Source organism: Diadema antillarum, unplaced genomic scaffold, assembly GCF_040938485.1.
Source record: "Diadema antillarum isolate AM-2024a unplaced genomic scaffold, OU_Dant_1.0 scf00000094, whole genome shotgun sequence".
In the NCBI taxonomy this organism is placed as follows: domain Eukaryota; kingdom Metazoa; phylum Echinodermata; class Echinoidea; order Diadematoida; family Diadematidae; genus Diadema; species Diadema antillarum.
In genome coordinates this window covers 2,575,542-2,597,283 of record NW_027270983.1, presented here as the reverse complement: position 1 = coordinate 2,597,283, position 21,742 = coordinate 2,575,542, and the positions used below count along the sequence as shown (strand labels likewise).

Here is a 21,742-nt window from a genome sequence, read left to right as displayed (position 1 = left end):
TTGTTTTATGATGCCGCCACTCCAAATTATGTGAAGTGCCATGCACACAGGCATGTGCCAAACTAGATCTATCTCACAGACAGGAAGACAATAGATTAATAATAAGTCTCTTGATAATGACCAGTCACTCTCTAGGGAAGATATTTTGTCTCTATGATTGCAACTACTTTCTGTCATTCCTACTTCAAAATATTGAGAGGTACATAACAGTAAAGACATGCCGGAGAATGCGCGAATAGAAATTGAAAAAAAAATTAACATAATCAAAATCAAAATTACCGCAACTGGACATGTCTGGACACCACTATGAAATATAAATTCATAAAGAAATAATATATTTGAAAGTACCATATTGGTTTGATTTATCTGAAATTGAAAAAGTGATAAGATGAATAGTCTTTGCATAAGGATATACATTTTGTAGTTTAAAGGGATGGTACAGTATTGGTGGAGATGAGAATTGGACTTTTAATTTTTTGCGAGATACCAAGAAAACATTTATGAAATAGTACAGAACATATCATTTTAAGAGGAATTCAAAGTTTATTTGATGAAAGTCGGGTTTGGAATGGCTGAAACATCCAAAAACAAAGCGATTGTAATAAAGTCGCTCTGTCTTGGATATCTCAGCCGTTTAAAAACCAATTTTCATTAAATAAACGTTGAATTCCTCATGGAATTACATGCTCTTTCATATTTCATAAGAGGTTTCTCATTATCTCACCAAAAATGTTAGAAAAATGAAGTTAGGTCTCAACCAAAACTATTCGATCCCCTGAAAATACTATCACATCATTCTGCTCAGATTGACACTTTTGCGTGTATTTCTGGAAGGAATTGATATTTTGTTTTTTACATGTTTTATCAGAGGGTGAAATTTTATTTCACTTAAACAGGCAAAAAATTGCCGGGCAATATGTGAAGTGAGTAACTCATTCAGTGGTGTGGAGAGTAGGTGGCGATGTGACGACTCGAGGCTGTGGTCCACAGATGTCTCGGCGACCTCTCCGCGACGTCCTTCTGGGCCCTGTTGCATAAAACCCTTACCGCTGGACTTACCGCTCCTTTCTAGCGGTAAGTCTTCAAATTAACGGTAAATTTTATAATCCTTGATGCTGATTGGCCGTGACACCTAATTTTGACGGTAGTTACGGTTAAAATTCAACGGTAAGTTTTATGCAACGGGCCCCTGGAGGGAGATGCCAGAATCGAACGTGTTCAATTCCCCCCCCCTTTTTTTTCGGAGAAGGGTGGTGGTGGTGGTGGTGGGAGGGGGGGGGGGGGGTGTGCGCGCACACACACACACACACACACACACACACTTTCAACGACGACGGCAACTACAACAACAACGAATTATAAAAAAAATAAGAATAATATTTAAAAAAAAAAAAACGTTCAGCGGCCCCTGCGGTAAGCAAAGGGAAAATAATATAAAACTTCTGCGTTGCCCACAGGCTGTATACACGTATGATTATGGAGCTGCAGTATTACTCAGTTTGTCGAGGTCTCATATCTAGTTTCCTTTCTATCGGGTCTCACTGCACCTTACACCTTGTACCTTGCCATTTTTCAGCTTTGAATATTACATTGTACTATGTTGTTGTACATGTATGTACTTCTCGATCTCGGCTGGCTGGATCTGGGATCTGCTTATCTGCGCGGTGGTTGGATTTTTTTAGGCCCTTATACATGTTTACGTGTTGTATAGGTCTCTTTGCTGATCAGCAGGGATCAAGAAGTCCATTTATAATGGGCCCCATTCACAAGCTCTGCTTCTTGGGGACTCATATTCTTCATTTTTGCTTCATGTTCATTTTTACTGTGATTATGTCTGGTTTTCAATAAATTGAACTAAATTGAAGTGAATGCCAAAATAGAATGGACCAGCTAATTACAGGCCTATATCTATTCATCGTACCAAAGATAATGAGTAAATTAGAGAAAAATGTATACTATTAATTTATGCTATACCATGCCAGCCTTATATGAAATGCACAGGCATTATTGATTATGGCTAATCCCTTATAAAATACACCGTAACCTTTTCAGCCCATTGACCCCCTTTTTGTTAGATTCAGGGGAACTACTATGCTAGAATGTCTGTGTTTGCGTTGATTCAGAAACATATGCATTTCTTCTTCTTTTTTTTGAGAAATCAAAAAGTAATATTCTTCAAAGGACCTCTGAGTGGAGTGTGTTCTACTAAAAGAAATCAGAACGAACAGAATAAACAAGTTTGGTATATCTTATATGAACAAAAAATGGCGCCCGTTTAGACACTTGGGGACCGTTTCATGAAAGTTGTCGGCCCTGACAAGTTGTCAGTCTCTGACAATTTCAGTAAAATCCTTGGATTTGATTGGCTGAGAAGCTCTGCTCACTGACTGTTACTATGTATATGGTAACTGTCGGAGACTGACATCTTGTCGGGGCTGACAACTTTCATGAAACGGTCCCCTGCTCTCTTAATACGTATGATGTGATGGTCTGAGTAACAATATTTCATTGTCTGTTTTTCAAAGTGATTTGTTCGAAATAATATCATGATATACATTGTATTATGTGTTTATATGCATTTTATCTGATATAGAATATATCCCAATGGGGCGGAAAATATATATAAAAAAAAGAAGGTTGGTATTCTTTTTTTCTGTTTTGTTTGTTTGTTTGTTTTTGTTTTAGGACGTTCTCTCTCTGGAGATAAATGATTATCATCAATGATTATTCAAGAGGTAGTGCTATTCTGTGATAGAGAGATTGCTCACCGACTTCGAGGCTTCAAGAACTGAACGGGCCACTGAACTAGAAAGACGTCTTTCTATAAATTAGTGGCCCTGGCGCCTCAGTTCCCTGTCCTGTAAGCAACGTCGAGGGCGGCATTACACATCGGACAAACAGTACACCCAGACTAGAAGTGATATGATAGCAGTATGGCGGCTTTCACGAAGAAGTAACGGTACAGCCAAACTTCAATTGTCCAGTACCAAAATTGAACGCCGGGTGCGGTTTTACCAACTATTATTTCGCACGTTGTAAGGATAGTCTGTTGACTTGTCTTGCATTGTATTTTTAAAGGTAAGCTTGGTCATCTTTTACACCGTTGACGCACGTAACATGAGACATTTGTGCCCTTGTTAACTCTTTTTAGTCACGCTATCAAGTTAGTGCACGGTTTTACCATTGAGCATGATGATGATGGTGTGTACAGTAAGATCCGCAGTAATCGACACACAATCGACACTGCGTCTGCGACTGCCACTGCACTTCTGCATGCACTTGCCACTTGCAGTGCACTGGTTGCAAACGTGTCGTAACCTACGTGTACACGGTATTCAGTTTTGGTGAAATTTCACAGCTGCCCATTCTCCCTGAAAATGTTGAAAATGAAAATATCGAGTTCATACACTCTGGAGTAATTTTCATTAAACTACAAAGTGTAGACTAAATCTAATTTCTTTAATAGGCATGTTCCAGATTCCAGAATGAACATGCGCATATCACATGACATTGTTTCACATACTGGCACACTCATTCACCACAGGAAAGAATGCCTGAGTCACCTCCAAAAATCCATCTAAATTTAAAATCCCAAATTTTGCCGTCAAACACGCAGAATCGCCGCAACTTTTCCAAAGGGCGCGTGAATTAGATCCCGTGGAAAGAATCAGGGTCGCCGGAAAAGCGCTAAAAATTGAAAAATTATGCCGTTCTGTTGCGAGATTTTTTTGCTTATTGCAAGCTCAGGAGTCAGAGACGGAGTGTGATGGTATCCTCAAAAACGAAAAAAAGTCAAGAGAAAAACAAAATCTACGTACGTGCAGATACAGTGAATAAATGTACAGGGACTGAATGCAAGTGCAGAGTCACCGAAATTCGGACACGAACGGGCGCCGCAGCGTCCCCGATGCAACCTTGCACCAACAAGGTACAACATTATGGTGCACGCTCTTTTTTCAGCGGCCTTGCATGCGTATTGACATTGCGCGCGTGTCCGAATTTTGGGGTATTGACAAGGTGATAATATTTGGGGATTCTGTGAAATTTGATGATGTATTAAAAAAATCAATTGTATTATTTGAGTTGAACAAATATTGCAAACTAATACCCCTTTCCCGCTGCCACTTTCGGTGAACCGCCGTTGGATTTCTCGGTGAATTCACTGGGGAACCTCCCGTGAAATTTTCAGTGCCGTCTTTTCACTCCTACAGTGTTGTACGACAATGCTCTCGGTGAATTTTGTTTGCAACTTTCCCCTAGACGTGTTTTCTGCTTCCACCGCGGCCAATTCCAGCGGAAGTGTGTATTATATATTATGTGGCGTGACATTTCGCGCGCTAATTTGAACGTGGTACTTTACCAGTATAGTTCGCACTCGTAATTCTCTACCTCTCACAGAACTGAACTCCAAAATAGTTAATTCAACTGCAACATTCAACAGGACAAATGACACAGCAACTCAAGTAATAGTCTCAGTTTTGCGTAGCGCTTATTTGTATACGGCATGCGCACAATACAACACGATCCAATCAAAGAGGTTCTATATATGTAACCTCTTTGGATCCAATACCATGCTGGTGTACGTCACATGAACGTCATACTAGTCGTGTGCATGTTTACATACACGCATTATGTGTAGATTAATTTAGGAGCGCGTGCTAGCTAGCAAAAAACGTTTGCATTACCGGAAAAAAAAAAGACCTTTGACATAATCTGCATATTTTGCCCGGTGTTTCACCACGATGACCTTCCACACTGGGCGTTCCTAGGTGAACCACCGGTGGTTTCCCGTTGAACTATCGATGTGTACTGTACCCAGGACGCTTCTAGGGTAAAAATTGCCCAAAATTTAATAGGTGTTTCACCTAGGCTTCCCCTAGGTTTCAACTGAGTTTCGTTTCATATTGCAGGGTGCACCCGGGTGCCGGGGGAAGATTTCCTTCAGCGGGAAAGGAGTATAAGTGTCTGAAAATTGGGGGTTTTACTCTAGGTTCACTTCTACGAGTTTATATAGATCTAGAACTAGGTCTAGATCTACTGTACATAAAACTCTTGAGTTTTCTAGGAGATGTGTTGTGAATGTTCAATATTGAATATTTGAGTGGTGGCATATGAGGAAATTATTGCTTTCACCACTAGTAATAAAGCAAACTACCAGTTAGTACTCATAATTTGACCATAACGCTATCCAAGATTCGACCACCGGCTACATGTAACGTAAGGCCTATACGTGTACATAGGTAGAAACTTATGCTCTTGCGCAGGGTCAAATTTTGGCATGGGAGGTTGAACATTGGTGCTGATTTTTTACAAGATGTACCTTGTAGTGCATGACTGAAAATGTTTTTTTTTAATGTTTGCCCTGAAATGTTTCTTCTCTTTGTATTGAATGCAGTGTCCGCTGGTTTGATGTAAGGGCACTCGCAATGCCACCAAAGAGCAATACACTACCTCTGTGGGGCAACCACGCTTCCATGAACCTAAATTCCCTCATCCTGACCAACATCCAGTCCTCGCCCTACTTCAAGAACGACCTTTTCAAGCTCAAGACATACCATGAAGTCATAGATGAAATTTACTACAAGGTAAGGGGCGGAGGTAGGTGCCATTCTCTCTTGACCTTTTCTCTTTTGAGATGACTAAAAATGCTTGATATCATCTTCATCGCATGTCTTTAAAGTACAGTACTTAAGCTACTTACTGCAGAATGTGATGTGTTAACCTCACTCGAATGAAAATCTTTTGAAATGCCATGGTGAAATGCATCACAATATACCAGGGGAGGGGAGGTGGGGAATTGGGTATGGACTTATACTAAACATACAGTTACATTGTCAATCTTATATCAGCTTCATTAACTTAGTGATACATGTACCAGTAGTTTACAAAGTTTTTGTTCAAATTTGAAATACAAGTAATATTTTTGAGAATGTCTATATGTGTGTTTTGTTTCCGCTTTAATTGAAGAGCTTTTCTGTAAAGTACAGGATCTTCTTTGAATATGATTTGTTATGCTAAGGGCTGCATTCATATTAATGATTAGTTTGTTGGCACCCACCCTAAATAATTCCGCTGCAGGTTGCACACTTGGAGCCATGGGAGAGGGGAAGCAGACAAACTTCTGGGCAGATCGGCATGTGTGGAGGGGTGAGTATGATACAGGTCTTTTCAATACTCTTCCAAGCCCGGCTGGTTTGCTGATAAAATGCCTTTTTGGATATTTGTTGCCGTCATTGTCAGACATTTATGGAACTACCGTCATGCCCACATAAATCACAGTAGCACTTGTGGAAGTTAGTTCCTTAGATCAAACTATTAAAAGTATGTGAGAATTACATCATACAAGTCAGATATAGTGTAAAGTGAAGTTCAGGCATTTTTTTTTTTTTGGGTCTAACATATACCTGTACAAAATGCATGATCAACTGATGTGTCCCTCGTCTCCCTGGATTTGCATGAAGACAGCTTTCTCAGGCTACTACTTTATGTCTTTGCTGCTTTTGTTTGGAACACAGTTTGGAATCCGTTGTGGACCTGTAGGATTTCCATGTTTCCTTTTATCTTATCTTTTCTTTTCTTTTCCGTGTGTACTGTGTGAAGAGTGTATTTTCATGTTCGGCAAAATGTGATATGTTTAACCATGAAATCTTATTTCATCTCATCTGTTTTTCCACTCTCCTTCCTGCTCCCTAGGTGCGTGGAGTAGGGGCTGGTGGAATCGTCTCCTCAGCCTACTGTCTGTTGTACAAGCTCTACACGCTGAAGCTGACCCGCAAGCAGCTGATTGGCCTACTGACGCATTCAGACTCGCCCTACATCCGAGCTCTGGGCTTTATCTACATCAGGTAAGCTGAAGGTAATCTACCAACATGCATACCAGCAATACCCACACTATCAGTGTTGACCAGATACTGTAAAAGTGGAAATTTTCACGCATTTCGCGCAACCAGAAACTAGCGCAAAAATAAAAGCATGCAAATATTTTTGCTTGCCACTTGTTCCAGTAGTTGATGTCTTGATTCCGCGGAATTAAAAACATACAAAACTCTTCTTATCCGGCCAAGCGCAAAAAATTAATCACACAAAAATTTTCCACTTCTACAGTAAGCCAGTATGTAGTTAGCTCATGTGCATGTTTTCCCAGATGACTTTTCTTTTTTTTCTCAGTTGGTTAAAGGGATAGTACAGTATTGGTGGAGATGAGAATTGGGCTTTTAACTTTTTGCGAGATACCGAGAAAACACTTATGATATAGTACACAGCATACCATTTTAAAAGGAATTCAAAGTTTATTTGATGAAAATCGGGTTTGAAATGACTGAAACATCAAAAAACAAAGTAAAACAAAGCGATCGTGATAAAGTGTGGGTCCCACACTTTATTAGAATCGCTCTTTTTTGATGTCTCAGCCATTTCAAAACCAATTTTCATAAAATAAACGTTGAATTCCTCATAGAATTACATGCTCTTTCATATTTCATAAGAGGTTTCTCATTATCTCACCAAAAAAATTGAGAAATCTGAAATTAGGTCTTAACCAAAACTGTACAATCCCTTTAAGTTGGGTAGACACTTCACTCTTTTTCGCAATGACATATTGTAAAAACTGTTATTTTCATGAGTGTTTCGTTTTGCAAATTTCACCAATCACTGTTGAAATGCAAATTACAAGCAAAAATATCATGAACAGACAGGCATTAGTGCACTTACAACATGAGGATGTGATGTGAAAACCTAGATTGAAAACAGCATGGAATGCTATTTTACAGGATCAGAAATGGATGTAAAGAGGCCTTCAGCCTTTTTTTTCTCTTGTCCTATCAAGAATTACTGCCAAGTACATGTACTTTGAATTGAGGGGCTTATAGTTAAATCACTCTTGAAGTATCAAGTTTATACTTTGTTAATGTCAGCAAATGCAGATAATTAATGAAAAGAACATTTATCTGTTTTTCCATCCCCCAGGTACACACAGCCACCACAGGACTTATGGGAATGGTATGAACCATATTTGGAAGACGAGGAGGTTTGTAAATCACTCAGCAGTACTCTATGTCTTTGTGTCTATCAAGTCTTAATGTTGTTTTAAAGTCCAGAATGGGATATAGCATTTGTAGACATTGTTGAATCACTTGAAAAAAACAAATCAGGTTAATATGATTTTTAGGGCAGTATGGATTACATTTTTCTTTCACTGTTATAGTCTCAAATGATAAACAGAAATAATTATACACAGTAATTCTGTGGTTTGTTTAGCATGGCACCAAGATGTATTACATCCTGAAAGCCTTTGCACTTCCTTGTTTTATCATTGTTGAGGTTTAGATATGTTCACTGCAGAGGAACAGAAATTCTACAAACCATAGTCATGTTTTTAGCAAATACATATGTACATGTCTCTCCACAAAAACAAGTACAAAACAAAACAAAACAAATAATAGTAATAATCTGCACTGCTGGCAAGTATACTATTGCTGAGTAAAATATTAGGTACTCAGTATAAAGAGTAGGGAATTACATCGTACTTGCATATTTTTTTTAGCCTCTGTTTGTAGGATATTTGAAATTTATATTAGAAATTTGCATGGCCTTTTCAAGTTTAGATTTCATTGAAAGTTAATACATCATACTTTCTTATACAAATTGCAGATATACCCTAGATGCCCTTAACCTCTCTCAAAGAACAGAAAACCATGAAAATTAATGAAAATGAAATATCTTTTGACTTATGCAAGAAGCATATGCTTTAGCCTGTTTCAAACTAATAAATCTACCCAAATCTGCATAAAGTCATGTGGGTCCAAGTAGAAAAAGCCTTGTAGAAGTGCAAGCAAAAGGCGTTGCACCATGGTACAGCTAGTATGGATCCTTCTGTGAGATGTCACCAGCTGATGTTTGTCGTTCCAGAGATCTTCAAAATCTTGAAAAAAAAAAAAATGACCTGCTAATCAGTCAAGTCAGGATTTGTGTGCTGTGGGGTGAGGAGTAAAACTTGAGGTCAAAGTAAAGCATCACTTAACCCTAAAAAGACTGGGCTATTTTGGTAGAGCCGTTAAAAGACTGGGGGGGGGGGGGGGGGGGGGGGGGGGGGGGGGGGGGGGGCCTAAAGGGCCCCCCCTTAAGATCTCGGCCGTGGATCGCGCGACCGCCGCACAATGGTAGTGTGCGATGTAATCGACAAGGTCGTATATTTAAATTTTCCAAAATAGTCTTCTTTTATTTTATTTTGATTAATTATGCTAATTTATGCAAGAAATCAGACTTTTTGATCTAAATCAGTAAATAAAGCTCCAAAAGTGTTCATTTTTGGTCTAGATATTCTTTGTGGCATTCTTAGCAAATGTACTTGAAAAAAAATTCGGTATCAAAATTAATTTCTTATTTATTTTATTGTTTTATGAATTTCTTACGTATTTCTTTGTTTTTACGACATTTTGTTTTTGTTGTTTTTTTCAGCAAAATTTGTGGCAGACTCTTTTTGAAGCATAATACTACTAAAACAAATTGATTTTAGCCATTGAGAGTAAAAATAAGCATATTTATATGAACCATGTGATAAAACTCAATTTGTATTGACTTTGTACACAAAATCACATTTTTGAGCCATTTTCGGTCTCACGTGCATGTACAAAAAGTTATGTAACTTCAGAACTGTACACCCGGGCGTCACAAATTTGGTGTCAAAATGTGCAGGAAACTCGAAAGAAAAAAGTCATAGAGCATCGCGTGTTGCTGAGTAATCGCGCGAAATGTTGAGGGGGGGGGGGGGGCCTTTTAGGCCCCCCCCCCCCCCAGTCTTTTTAGGGTTAAGTAAACCTTGTTTGAGATTATAGAATGTTCAAAGAAGAAAAACAAAATGTATTGGAGTTTGCACTCCATCTGTGGTACCTTGTATTCCTTTTGGATCCTAGAAGTACAGTTGTATGTAGGTACCAGTTATGCTGCATTGCACGAAAAATAGGTGATTTAAACTCGTTTACATGTACCATACACCTCATTCAAAAAGAAAAAAAGAAAGAAAAGAAAAAGAAAATGCTGAAACCGAAAAAAGAAGAAAGAAATATGGCCTTATCAGTGATAATCTTGTGATGATTTGGATTTGGAATACTACAACTCAAGGAAATTATTATTTTTTTTACTGTAATGAATTGTGGTGTGAACCACTGACTATTGGATGTTTCAAGAATATATATAATTTGTGAGTGTAGGTGACTGATTCTATGTTTAGATGATGTGAGAAGGTCATAAATAGTGGGGTACTGATGTACTGCATGTTTACTTCAGTGGCAATGGTTTAAAAAAATAAAAAAAAGTAATGGAGGGAGGGGGATGGGAGGAAGCTGTTTGAAGTTGCAAAGATAATTTTCAGCGACCAGAATAGGCTGTCTTTGTCAAAGTGTGTCGTGTATGTTTAAGAGTGAATATTGATAACTGTTAATGACAAGATTTATTCTACAGCTTTCGTGCTAAGGGTATCTGTCTTATAGTGCCATATACTTGGAGTGAATGGCAGAAGGTGCTGGGATGTGTTCTTTTTCTGTAATAGTCATGAAAATGCAGCGCAACCGTCCGACGGTCCATGTTCTCAGGGTAAAGATAAAATCATTATGTTGGAATGTGCTATTGCTCATAATATGTAAACCTTGTTCTTTTTTTGGAGGGGGGCGCTAAGGGTTTGGGAATTATGAGGTCATTATTTCATTTGTTTGTAGATGACTATCATGATTAATGTAATGACCCGTCATGCCCTCTGCTGCCACTCATAATCAATTTTTTTTTTAACTTCTTCTTTAAGAATGTCCCAAAGATGGTACTATGATTATTACCATTATTGTTATTATTAGTATTTTTTGTTTGCTTGTTTGTTTGTTTGTTTTTAGTGGCAGTAGTAGTAGTACAACTGTAGCATTACAGATATGATGAAAGGGCTGAATTGGAATAAAATTTCATCAAGCTAGGTATATCATTGATATAGTATTACAGGTTGATTGACAGACATTGATTATTTCACAGCACATACCACACCAATTTGTGGACTTGTCATAGCACAGCACTTTGAGCCTTTATCAGTTTACAAGTGATACGTAGGTGTGAAACACCTTGCGTTTGCTTTTTCAGCATTGCCTCTACTGTGTTCACATTTCAAACAGCGTAGTACTAGTTTAAACTTAGGACAATTCTCATGAAGTGGTGTACTATTCATATCATTGAAATTTCAGAAAAGCCACAGTTATGTCATACAGGTGTATCATTCTTTGAAGATATGATGACAGCAAAAAGTTGTAGGCTTATGGTTCTTAATTTTTGTTGTTACGTTAACTGTAGATAGCACTCGCTCTCTCTGACCACTGTACCTCATCAATGCTGCCTTTCATGTGTTTTATACCAGGTGGTGACATCTCAGACAACACCTGCCCTTTGCCTCTTGCGTGCTTCGCCCGCCGTCTGCGGATGAGCGTTCGTAAGCACACAGTTAATCGGAGAGAGAGGTTATAATGTGGACTCGCGTCCTTCTGGGTATCCTGCCGCATGCAATGGATATACTATGGCCAGCCCAGCTTTTGTTCTCTCTGAAATGTTTGAGAATATTGGGTCACAAAACTTGTCGTGTTATGTTCCTCCAGTGTTTGTCTGCTTGAGAGTACATTTGTTCCAGTGCTGTGGGATAGGTAGCAGAAGTATTTCATATTACCCATCATAACTTCAGATTAGCGTGGGATTAAAAGAATAAGAGTAGAAAGACTTGGTTCACACATTTCATTGAAAAAGGGACAGCAAAGAAAACATCTATTTTGCTCTATGTCATACTATTTTTAAAGGCTGTTGCACATGACTTTTTTTGTGTTTTACAGTTCATCAGCAGAAGATACTATGTATTTCTGTCAAATTTGTCAAATATGACAGAGAAATCATTGTTTATTTCATGGTTTTTGTATATTTTGATCATAGCATCTGAAACTGAGAAAAAATGTACAACCCAAAGTTGAAAATTTGACATTTCTGAGTGGCATGCAAAAATACTCATTCTTCATGTGTAACCACTCTCTGTATCAGTAACTCTCAATCTCAATCTCGTCTTTGCTTTTCCTCTCCCTCTCTGTCCACATTGAACCCAATGCTATGCAGGAGATTGACCCCAAGGCTGGTGGAGGAAATCCGATGACCATCGGTCAGATGCTGAGACACTTCTTGACCAAGCTGGAGTGGCATTCAACCCTCTTCCCACGCATTCCAGTTCCTGTCATGAAGGTACTGTAAGACAGTAATAATGACAAAAAAATGACAATAATTCATCGTTCTTTGTGTATGTTTGGTTTTCTGTTTGAGTAACACTCGTGTACTATGTGCTTTCAAACTGCTTTACAGTGTGTAATTAGCACTAGTCACTGGAATCAAACCTGTGTCTACATTAACACCTCGTTTGCTCCTTGAAAATTCCAGTCGGGTTTTTCTCTATGTTACACACACACAGTGACAGTCACGCACACATGTGCTTTGAACAGCCAACATTTAGGTTCAGCTCCCTCGTGGGGACCCAGGTATACGCATGCGTTGAGAAATGCCCCATGTTTTGCTCATAGATGCGTGTGCTGTGTGACAGACCTTGAACCCTGAATTATCTCATTCAATGCAAAGTGCTCCATTGCCATGAGACCTGATCACCTCAATGCAGGGTGTGGCTGTATTTTATTCTTGTCCCTATCCCACAACCAAGTTTATCCTTTGCTATGCTTTGTTCTCCAATGGGCACACATGCTTGAGTGCAACTTTCCTTGCTGATTGACAGAGGTCTCTGAAAACTACCTGGTAGCTGTCAGTGAATAGGGATTATGTAATCCCCCTAATCCCTATCTTGTCACCATGGCCTTTTGGTTGGACATACACAAATGTTGCAACACTGGAGTGGTCTGGCTAACTTTACAACTAGGTCAAGCTTGGATGGATTATTGATTGGTGATGAAAAAGCCTTGCAAGTTCATTTAGTATACCTGGGGCCTGTTTCAGAAAGTAAAGTCAATCTTCAAATTTAAGATTGACTAAAAATTATGGTATGCCACTGGTTTCCCTGTTCAATTTTATTAGCCTTTCACCATCCACTTCAAATTCATATTTACAATATACAAATGTATTTCCATTGTTATTTATTGTATCATGCACTAGCAATGGCGACATGAAAAAAGTCTTCAAAATCGTCATTTTCATTAGCAAGTTGAGCAAAATTGAAGATACACACAGAATGCCATGATTTTTAGTCAGTCTTAGATTTTGAGATTGACTTAGATTGTTTGTGAAACAGGCGCATGAAGGTTTAACCCTAAAAAGGCCGGGGGGGTTGAATCAACCCCCCCTCGACATTTTTCGCGACTTCTCCGCCACACGAAATTTTTTGACCGCGCCGTTCGCTGACTCTTTACTTTCAAGTCTCGCGCATCTTTTGACACCATTTTCGCGAAAATCGTGCATACCGTTACGACACTGCATAACGTTTTATACATGCCTGTCAGATCGAAAATGGCTCAAAAACGTGATTTTGTGTATAAAGTCTATACAAATGGAGTTTTCTCTTCATATTCATAAAGATCTGATTATTTTCACTTTTATAGGCTGAAACTAATTAATTTTAGCATAATTATGCTTGATATAGGGTCTGTCATAAATTTTGCAGAAAAAAAATGATAAAACAAAAGGTCGAAAAAACAAAGAAATACATAAGAAATTCATAAAACAATAAAATACATAAGAAATTGATGTTGATACCAAATTTTTTTTTCAAGTACATTGTTAGGAATGCTACCAAGAATGTTTTCACCAAAAATTAGGATTCTAGGAGCTTTAATTTCTGATTTAGAGCAAAATGTATGATTTTATGCATATATTAGCATAATTAATTATTTTGACGAAAATTTCCATTTCTTTTTGTATAGCTTGGTAGATTACGCCACAGGTAATGCGCGTGCCAAATTTCATGGCGATTGCGCGATCGACGGCCGAGATCTCGGGGGGGGGGGGGGGGGGGGGGTGGTTGAATCAACCCCTCCCCGGCCACAGAACACCCAAAAAAGCCCGGCCTGGTTAGGGTTAAGTGTTATAGCATTAATAGTGAGAGAAATGACGCCAGTAAATTCGAGCCTGAAGCATTCAGTAATAGTCATGGAGTAGAATTCTTATGTGAACCCACCTTCAAAAATATCAGTGAGTGTTTGACTAAAAAACAAACAAACTGCCTTTGCGCATGTCAGCCTCGTACTCGCTTTCGAGTCAACATTCCACCTCATTGACATTGTCTACATGCTTTCATTTCTGTAAGAGAAGGATGCTCGAGGTATTCCCCTTTTCTTGTTGTCATCCTTTGCAATGTCATAGATTTTACTGACTTTACAGTATCCATGTTGATTACAAACAGTTTGAAGGAGAAAAACAAAACAGAAATGTTTGCTGTGAAACCAGAAGTGTTCGCTTGCATTTTATTGCAAATACTGCGTGAGCCAAGATTTGCGAAAATGAAATGCATGTGAAAGTTATTATCTACACTATATGTATTGAATGCCAGGGGCAGTTCACAAAAATTTCATGCTGTGAAAAAGGCTGTTAGCTCCAATTTACGAAAATGTCATACTGTGAAGATATCTTGCTCTACAGTATAATATGGTTATATATATAATGGCATTTTATGATAAATTGTCTGTAAAATGCTTGTACTTCTGCAGGACATTGAGAAGAAGGTGACAGCGTGGAGATTCGCCCAGGCCCAGAAGAACCCCGAAGAAGCGGGAGACCAAGGGGATGGCGGTCATCCTGACAATGATGACTGGACAACAGATTCAAGGTCAGTCTTCTGCTTGACCTACTTAATTAAAGAATATGGCCAGAGATTAAGGGGAAAATCCACTCCATGTTTGAATTAATTATAATGAAAGTAGTAAATGAACAAATGCAGTAGGTACAGTTTAAGTCATAGACCAACTTCAAGATACTGGGAAGCCCTGTTATAATGAGGTCATCAGCACCCACCCATTATATTTAAACCATTGCGTCATTGTAAACCCACTAAGAAAGAAACCAGCTATATACAGTAATGGAAAATCAGGACTACCGAATTCACCTCATTAAAACCGGTACCTTGCAAGCAAAATTGTTATACAATGTGTAAGATGGTTTCCCTTTATGTGTGGAAATTCTAAAGTTTGCTGTGTCATATGCATAAAATTGTTTTGATCACAATTAGATATATGCTAATATGTGTATGACAAAAAAGTGAAATCAAGTACAGTGTATTGTCAATAATAGAAAAAGAAATTGATTCCAGAGATACATGTGTACAGGAAGCAGCAGCGCTGTGCCACTTTTCCATTGTTTGTATGAAAGTAAGAGATTACCCAGAGACATCTAAGGTTTAAGCAAGGCCTTACTCAATCTACCTCTAGTTAAAGATGCATTGTGTCAGAATCCTGTACTTAGTTTCATTGTGCCACCTGTAATTGTTGCTATCAGCCATGTTCAGACATTTTGTCTGCATAGTGTGTGTGTGACTTACAATATGATTTCCCTGAATCTGTAGAACTGTAGCAGATGTGTACAGGAAGCAGCAGCGCTGTGCCACTTTTCCATTGTTTGTATGAAAGTAAGAGATTACCCAGAGACATCTAAGGTTTAAGCAAGGCCTTACTCAATCTACCTCTAGTTAAAGATGCATTGTGTCAGAATCCTGTACTTAGTTTCATTGTGCCACCTGTAATTGTTGCTATCAGCCATGTTCAGACATTTTGTCTGCATAGTGTGTGTGTGACTTACAATATGATTTCCCTGAATCTGTAGAACTGTAGCAGTTCCCATGCAGTTTGTAAACTGAAGTGTACATAATGCTTCATGCTGCTTTTTTTTTTTATCTTGCAGGGGCGGCGACAGATTCAGTGAAGAGCGTCCGCACAGCAGAGACCGGGACAGAGAACGCACAAGAGAATGGGACCATGAGAGTGAAAGGGATAGGGACAGGGACAGGGATCGGGATCGGGACAGGGACAGGGACAGGGACAGGGACAGGGATAGGGACAGAATACGGGACCGGGACCGGGACCGGGACCGAGGCAGCAATTATGACAGGCACAAGGATAGAGAGCGGCCCCGTCACAGTCGGGACAGGAGTCGGGATCGAAGTCGGGACAGGGAGAGGCACCGGGACCGGGATAGGGACAGGAACAGAGCGGAGGACGACTTTGACATAGCCCTGCGAAAAGAGCGCAGTCGCCAGGACAAGGAGCGGGAGAGTAACCACAGGGGGGACAGCCGGGACGACAGGCGACATCGATCACGCAGTCGCAGTCGAGATCACAAGAGGAGTAAGTCGAAAGAACGAAGGAGGAGAAAGTCCCGCTCCCGTTCACGGGATCGTCATCGCCATAGAAGTCGAAGTAGGGACAGAAGATAGGTTAGAATAAATGCATCTCCCTTTGTATGTAACAGGTTTAGTGTGTTAATGTATCAGAACATTCTGCATTTTTTGTCACGTTCATTAAATCTGTCTTTCACTGCATCTGTGGTACATAAAGCTTAATGTCATGATGAGTGAAAAAATATAGGCAAATGATGACAAATTTGTGAATTTCTTTCATCTCTGTAAAGGTTGTGGCGGCAAACTGCCTTTTAAACAAAGCTGTTCAAAGTTTTGTGTAGGGTGGATGTATAATAACATGGATCGTTAGCATTCTCTGTATTTCCATGGGTTGTAGTGTGGGACAGTTTGATATTGACAATGATTGATCATCAGGATTCTACAGCTGCAGTTTTGTTGTTAGTGAACACTTTATGCTGCTTATTAATGTACTCTGGAAACAAAACAGAACTTCATGACTGTTCCGGTAACTCAGTGGTTAATAGCATGCAAAACTTTTGTGGAAAATTATGTTCAACGATGCCTCGGTAGATATTGCTGTAGATTGCTACAACTACGTGTGTATACATGTAAATCACATCGAGGCTTAGAATAACGGCTGATGAAGGCAGTTATACTGATGGGGAATTATGGAAGGAAGGGGTAAATTTCAACACTGAAGAGCGATCTATATTGTAGAGGAAGGTGTAGAGGAAATCAGTGTGCAAGCAAGTCTGGTTTGCCACAATCAGAGAGGTTGTGGTGTTGGATTGTGGTATTCGAACTTGCTGTGACATCCCTATAGTGAGTTGTGTTACCTCCAGTGTATTGAACGACAGACAAATTGTTTATCTTTACATTAAGTTCATTACAGAGTTAGCTTTTTAGCTCACCTGAGCCAAAGGCTCAAGTGAGCTATTGCGATCGCCCTTCGTCCGGCGTCCGTCGTGCGTCGTGCGTCGTGCGTCGTCCGTCGTCCGTCGTCCGTCGTGCGTCGTGCGTCGTGCGTAAACTTTTTACATTTTCATCTTCTTCTTGAAAACCCCAGGACCGATTTTCATCAAACTTGGCAGGTAGCATCCCTAGGGGGTTAGGAACTCAATTTGTTAAAATGGGCACCATGCCCCACCCAGGGGACCCCCAGGGGGGCCCAAACCCCCCAAAATTAAGGAATCTGTAAAAATCTTCTTCTCTAGAACCAGAAGTGATAGAGCTAAGTTAATACTATGAGTTAGTACATTGATGATTGTAGTTTCAAGTTTGTTCATGGCAGAATCAGGGGTGCCCCCCTTTGGGACCCAGGGGAGGGGGGTGGGGAAGGGTTCTAATGGGGCCTAAATTGTACATTTTCATCTTCTTCTTGAGAACCCCATGACCCATTTTCACCAAACTTGGCAGGTAGCATCCCTAGGGGGTTAAGAACTCAATTTGTTAAAATGGGCACCATGCCCCACCCAGGGGGCCCCAGGGGGGCCCAAACCCCCCAAAATGAAGGAATCCGCAAAAATCTTCTTCTCTAGAACCAGAAGTGATAGAGCTAAGTTAATACTATGAGTTAGTACATTGATGACTGTAGTTTCAAGTTTGTTCATGGCAGAATCAGGGGTGCCCCCTTGGGACCCAGGGGAGGGGGTGAGGAGGGGTCCTAATGGGGCCTAAATTGTACATTTTTATCTTCTTCTTGAGAACCCCATGACCCATTTTCACCAAACTTGGCAGGTAGCATCCCTAGGGGGTTAGGATCTCAATTTGTTAAAATGGGCACCATGCCACACCCAGGGGGCCCCCAGGGGTCCCAAACCCCCCCGAATGAAGGAATCTTTATAAATCTTCTCTAGAATCAAAAGTTATAGAGCTGAGATAATACTACAAGTTTGTTCATAGGAGATCCAGGGGTGCCCCTCTTGGGTAGGGGGGGGGGGGGAGGGGGGGGGGGGTGGTTGGAAGGGTCCAAATGGGGGCCTGAATTGTACATTTTCATCTTCTTCCTGAAAACCTCATGATGGATTTTTGTCAAACTTGGCAGGTAGCATCCCTAGGGGTCAATATCTCCATTTATCAAAATGGGCACCATGCCCCACCCAGAGGGCCCCAGGGGGCCCCAATCCCCCCAAATTAAGGAATCTTAAAAAAATGGGCCCTTGATATTGTACATTTTCATCTTCTACTTGAGAATGCCTGGTCAAATTTTGGTAGAGCTGTGAATGATTTAGATTAGTGACTGCGTGAAAGGTGAACTTGCGATACTCAGGTGAGCGCTAGACCCGCGGGTCTCTTGTTAAATTATATTGCTTTTACCCATGCTTTATTTCTTCTATTAATGCTTTGTTGTTCAAATAGCACTAATTTATGTTCAAGAGCACACAGTGAAAACAGTGATTGTACAATTGTAATACTTGGTTGAAGACCGTGGTTGATGATTTAAAGGTGAAAAGAACTGTTTAATCTACAGCAATGGAAATAAGAAAGTAGAGCAAAGAAGAGTTTTGTGGACATGTCAAATTACCACTTGTTGGCCATGTTCAATAAGGCTGTTATAGCCATCAATGATTACGAGGTAGACAGTGATTGATGTTCACCAACTGAAATTCCCGTCTCAGAATTGGCAAACCTCTTTCCCTCTCATCCAGGTGTAGTTGTCAGAAGTGCCATTTTTTAAGCATCCATGGAGACCAATAATTTTGAGAATGTTTGCAGTGAAAAGAAGTCGTCTTGTGGGCCTTGGATTTGGGGTTTTATGTTACAGCAGAAATGTTGCTCTGATGGTACGTTAAGTGGCGTTTGGCTATAGCACACGATGGATAACATGTGCCCTGGAAGAGCTATGCAAGTGGGAGTGGTCCTTTTTCTTGTGTCTTTATCTTAATTTTTTATACATGTACAAGTATGGAAGAGTACATGAATGTAGGTGTCAGTATATGAGTGTGTAAGGGCGTGCAGGTGTTTTTATGCCTCCGCCACGAAGTGTCGCCGGAGGCTTTATGTTTTGGGGTTGTCCGTCCGTAATCAGTTTTGTGGACAGCGGATCTAAAACACTGTTGGAGGTATCCTAATGAAACTTGTCATCGATATGTATGAGTGGGCGAAGTTGTGCCTGTCAACTTTTGGGCGCACATGCTCAAGGTCAAAGGTCAAAAGGTCAAGGACAAATGCTCAAAATCTCACTATTTCCCCTATATCTATGCAATGCCTGGAGGTATTTTCTTAAAACTTGGTGTATACATGAACTACCAAATAAAGATTCCCCAGAGAGAGCTTTGGGTCATGAGGTCAAAGGTCAAGGGTCAAAGGTCAAGTGAAAATGTTTAAATTTCACTGTTTTTTCCATATCTCACAAACATTTTAAGGTATCTTCATGGAATTTAGTATATGCATGTACTGACTGGCAGTGATCATGTAGGGAATTTAGGGGTCATGGGTCAAATGTCAAGGTCAACTCATCAAAATGTCATTATTTCTCTCTTATCTATGCGATGCCTGCAGGATTTTTTTCTTGAACTTAGTGTATGCATGTATTATCCAATACAGATTCTCTTTGAAGTTTCTTGCCAAAAGGTCAAAGGTCAAGTGAAAGTGCTAAATATCACTTCTTCTTTAAACTTATAGAAAGGTCAAAAGTTGGGTACAAATCCTCAAATCTCCAAATACCTGCACTCTTAGACAGTATAGCCATTCATCCAAATAAACCTAGTTCAAGGAAAGTGAACACTCAATGCATTTGTGACAAACCTGTCATTTTAATATTTTGCCAGTTATGTGAAACTGTCATCACACATTGTCAAGACATTGTGCTATAGACCTATTCGGAGAACCATGCATTATGGCGGAGGCATACGAGTCGCCATTGCGACATTTCTACTTGTGTTTATGTTTTTATGCTAGTCTAAACGTAGTTTTGAAAGCTGCATTTAAGGTTTTGCAAAATAACACTACATTACCCTTTTAGTAGTCTTGTTTTCCTAGACGGGTCGCAGAGACTACAACGCTATGAGTTGTAGCAAATTTCCTTATGCCTGTTGTGGATTGGTATATTAAAAAAAAAAGTTCTGTATTGACCAGAAATAAGGCATGTTGTTTGCCCTTATGCTTGTTGGAGTAGAGCTGTGGCTGATTGATTTCTACCTACAATATTGTACAGACCCACCTACAAGTTTTTCTGTGAGCAAACTCTAAAACTAATGCACAATAAAGGTCCCCTGATTCAGGCCAACTGAAAAGTTTCTCTCTATTGATAAGCAACAAGTGTCAGGAGAACTTACAGAGGTATTTTCTTTCTTACTTGGGAGATGGTATTGTTGGTTTGTCTATATTGATTGAAATTTGTTTATTTTTTAATATAGTGTTATCATACAGTCATTCTCATGCAAGTAGAATCCACAGGGACCAGAGAAAATAATTTGACTTACCTTGGTTTATAAATTTTGACGTACACAATAGAAGTAACTCATTTTTACACACATCTTGGGTAGATTTGTTTTCAACTGAGCCATTGTTTTGACTTGTTTGAGATCAATGTATGTGAGGTTAACCAGGGCTTGACACTAACTCTTTGGTTGGTGGCCCGATGGGGCCACCAAAATCCTCAATTTCAAATTTTGGTGGCCCGAGAGAAAAATTTGGTGGCCCCGAAAAAAAAAAAAAAAAAAAACATTAAAAGTCCTGTTTTTTTTTTTAATGAGTCAAATATCTAAGTTTTATCCAGCCATAGTAAGAACTGGAAGTTCGACATACATCTACTCATAAATAAACCTCAACAAACTCTCAACACTCACTCTCAGGCACTCAGTCAGTCCTTTTCATCCATCCTTTAAACAAATATAACTGCTAATTTCCGGCGCGAAAAGTTACAAATTAATTGACATACTTTTCAAAAAAATTTGGTGGCCCAAAGCGGGCCACCAAATTTGCCCTTTTTTTTGAAATTTGGTGGCCCGACTTTCAATTGTGGTGGCCCCGGGCCACCGTTAGTGTCGAGCCCTGGGTTAACTGTATCTTGTAAAAAAAATATATATATATAAATACTAAAACATAAAATATAAAACTTGAGTTAGTATTGAGTTAGTATTGGATAGCAATAGCATGTTTGCTTATGATTAATAAACTGTGTAAATGTGATGATCAAATGAAGTATAATTACTGGCGGTACATTCCCCACATTTGTCAAATTACATTTGACTCCTAGTGTTGTTCATTGCATGAAATATATGCTAATTTCATAAGGTGAACTAGCACAATCTGTTCTTATTCACTGAAGTCAGGGTCACTAACACGCATACAGGCACTTGTGACTGATGAATTCAATGTACGTTTTGAAACATTCTTGGATGCATCCAAGTCTCATGGAAGCAAAATTTGTATTGTAAAGTAATTGTT

General features: G+C 39.5%; 1 protein-coding gene across 2 annotated transcripts; it reads left to right on the top strand.

Moving 5' to 3' along the window:
* The first annotated feature begins 3,044 nt into the window (after positions 1–3,044).
* Positions 3,045–16,912, top strand: LOC139718418 (uncharacterized). Of its 2 annotated transcripts, XM_071629889.1 has the most exons (8): positions 3,045–3,078; positions 5,396–5,585; positions 6,079–6,147; positions 6,694–6,845; positions 7,966–8,026; positions 12,127–12,249; positions 14,709–14,827; positions 15,895–16,912. In XM_071629889.1, the coding sequence occupies exons 2-8, from the start codon at positions 5,427–5,429 to the stop codon at positions 16,424–16,426; spliced, it is 1,215 nt and encodes a 404-aa protein (XP_071485990.1). In that variant the 5' UTR covers positions 3,045–3,078; positions 5,396–5,426; the 3' UTR covers positions 16,427–16,912. The 2 variants fall into 2 exon arrangements, with proteins under 2 accessions (XP_071485990.1, XP_071485991.1); XM_071629890.1 differs by lacking the exon at positions 3,045–3,078 and having other exon boundaries at positions 5,474–5,598.
* The last annotated feature ends 4,830 nt before the right edge of the window (positions 16,913–21,742 follow it).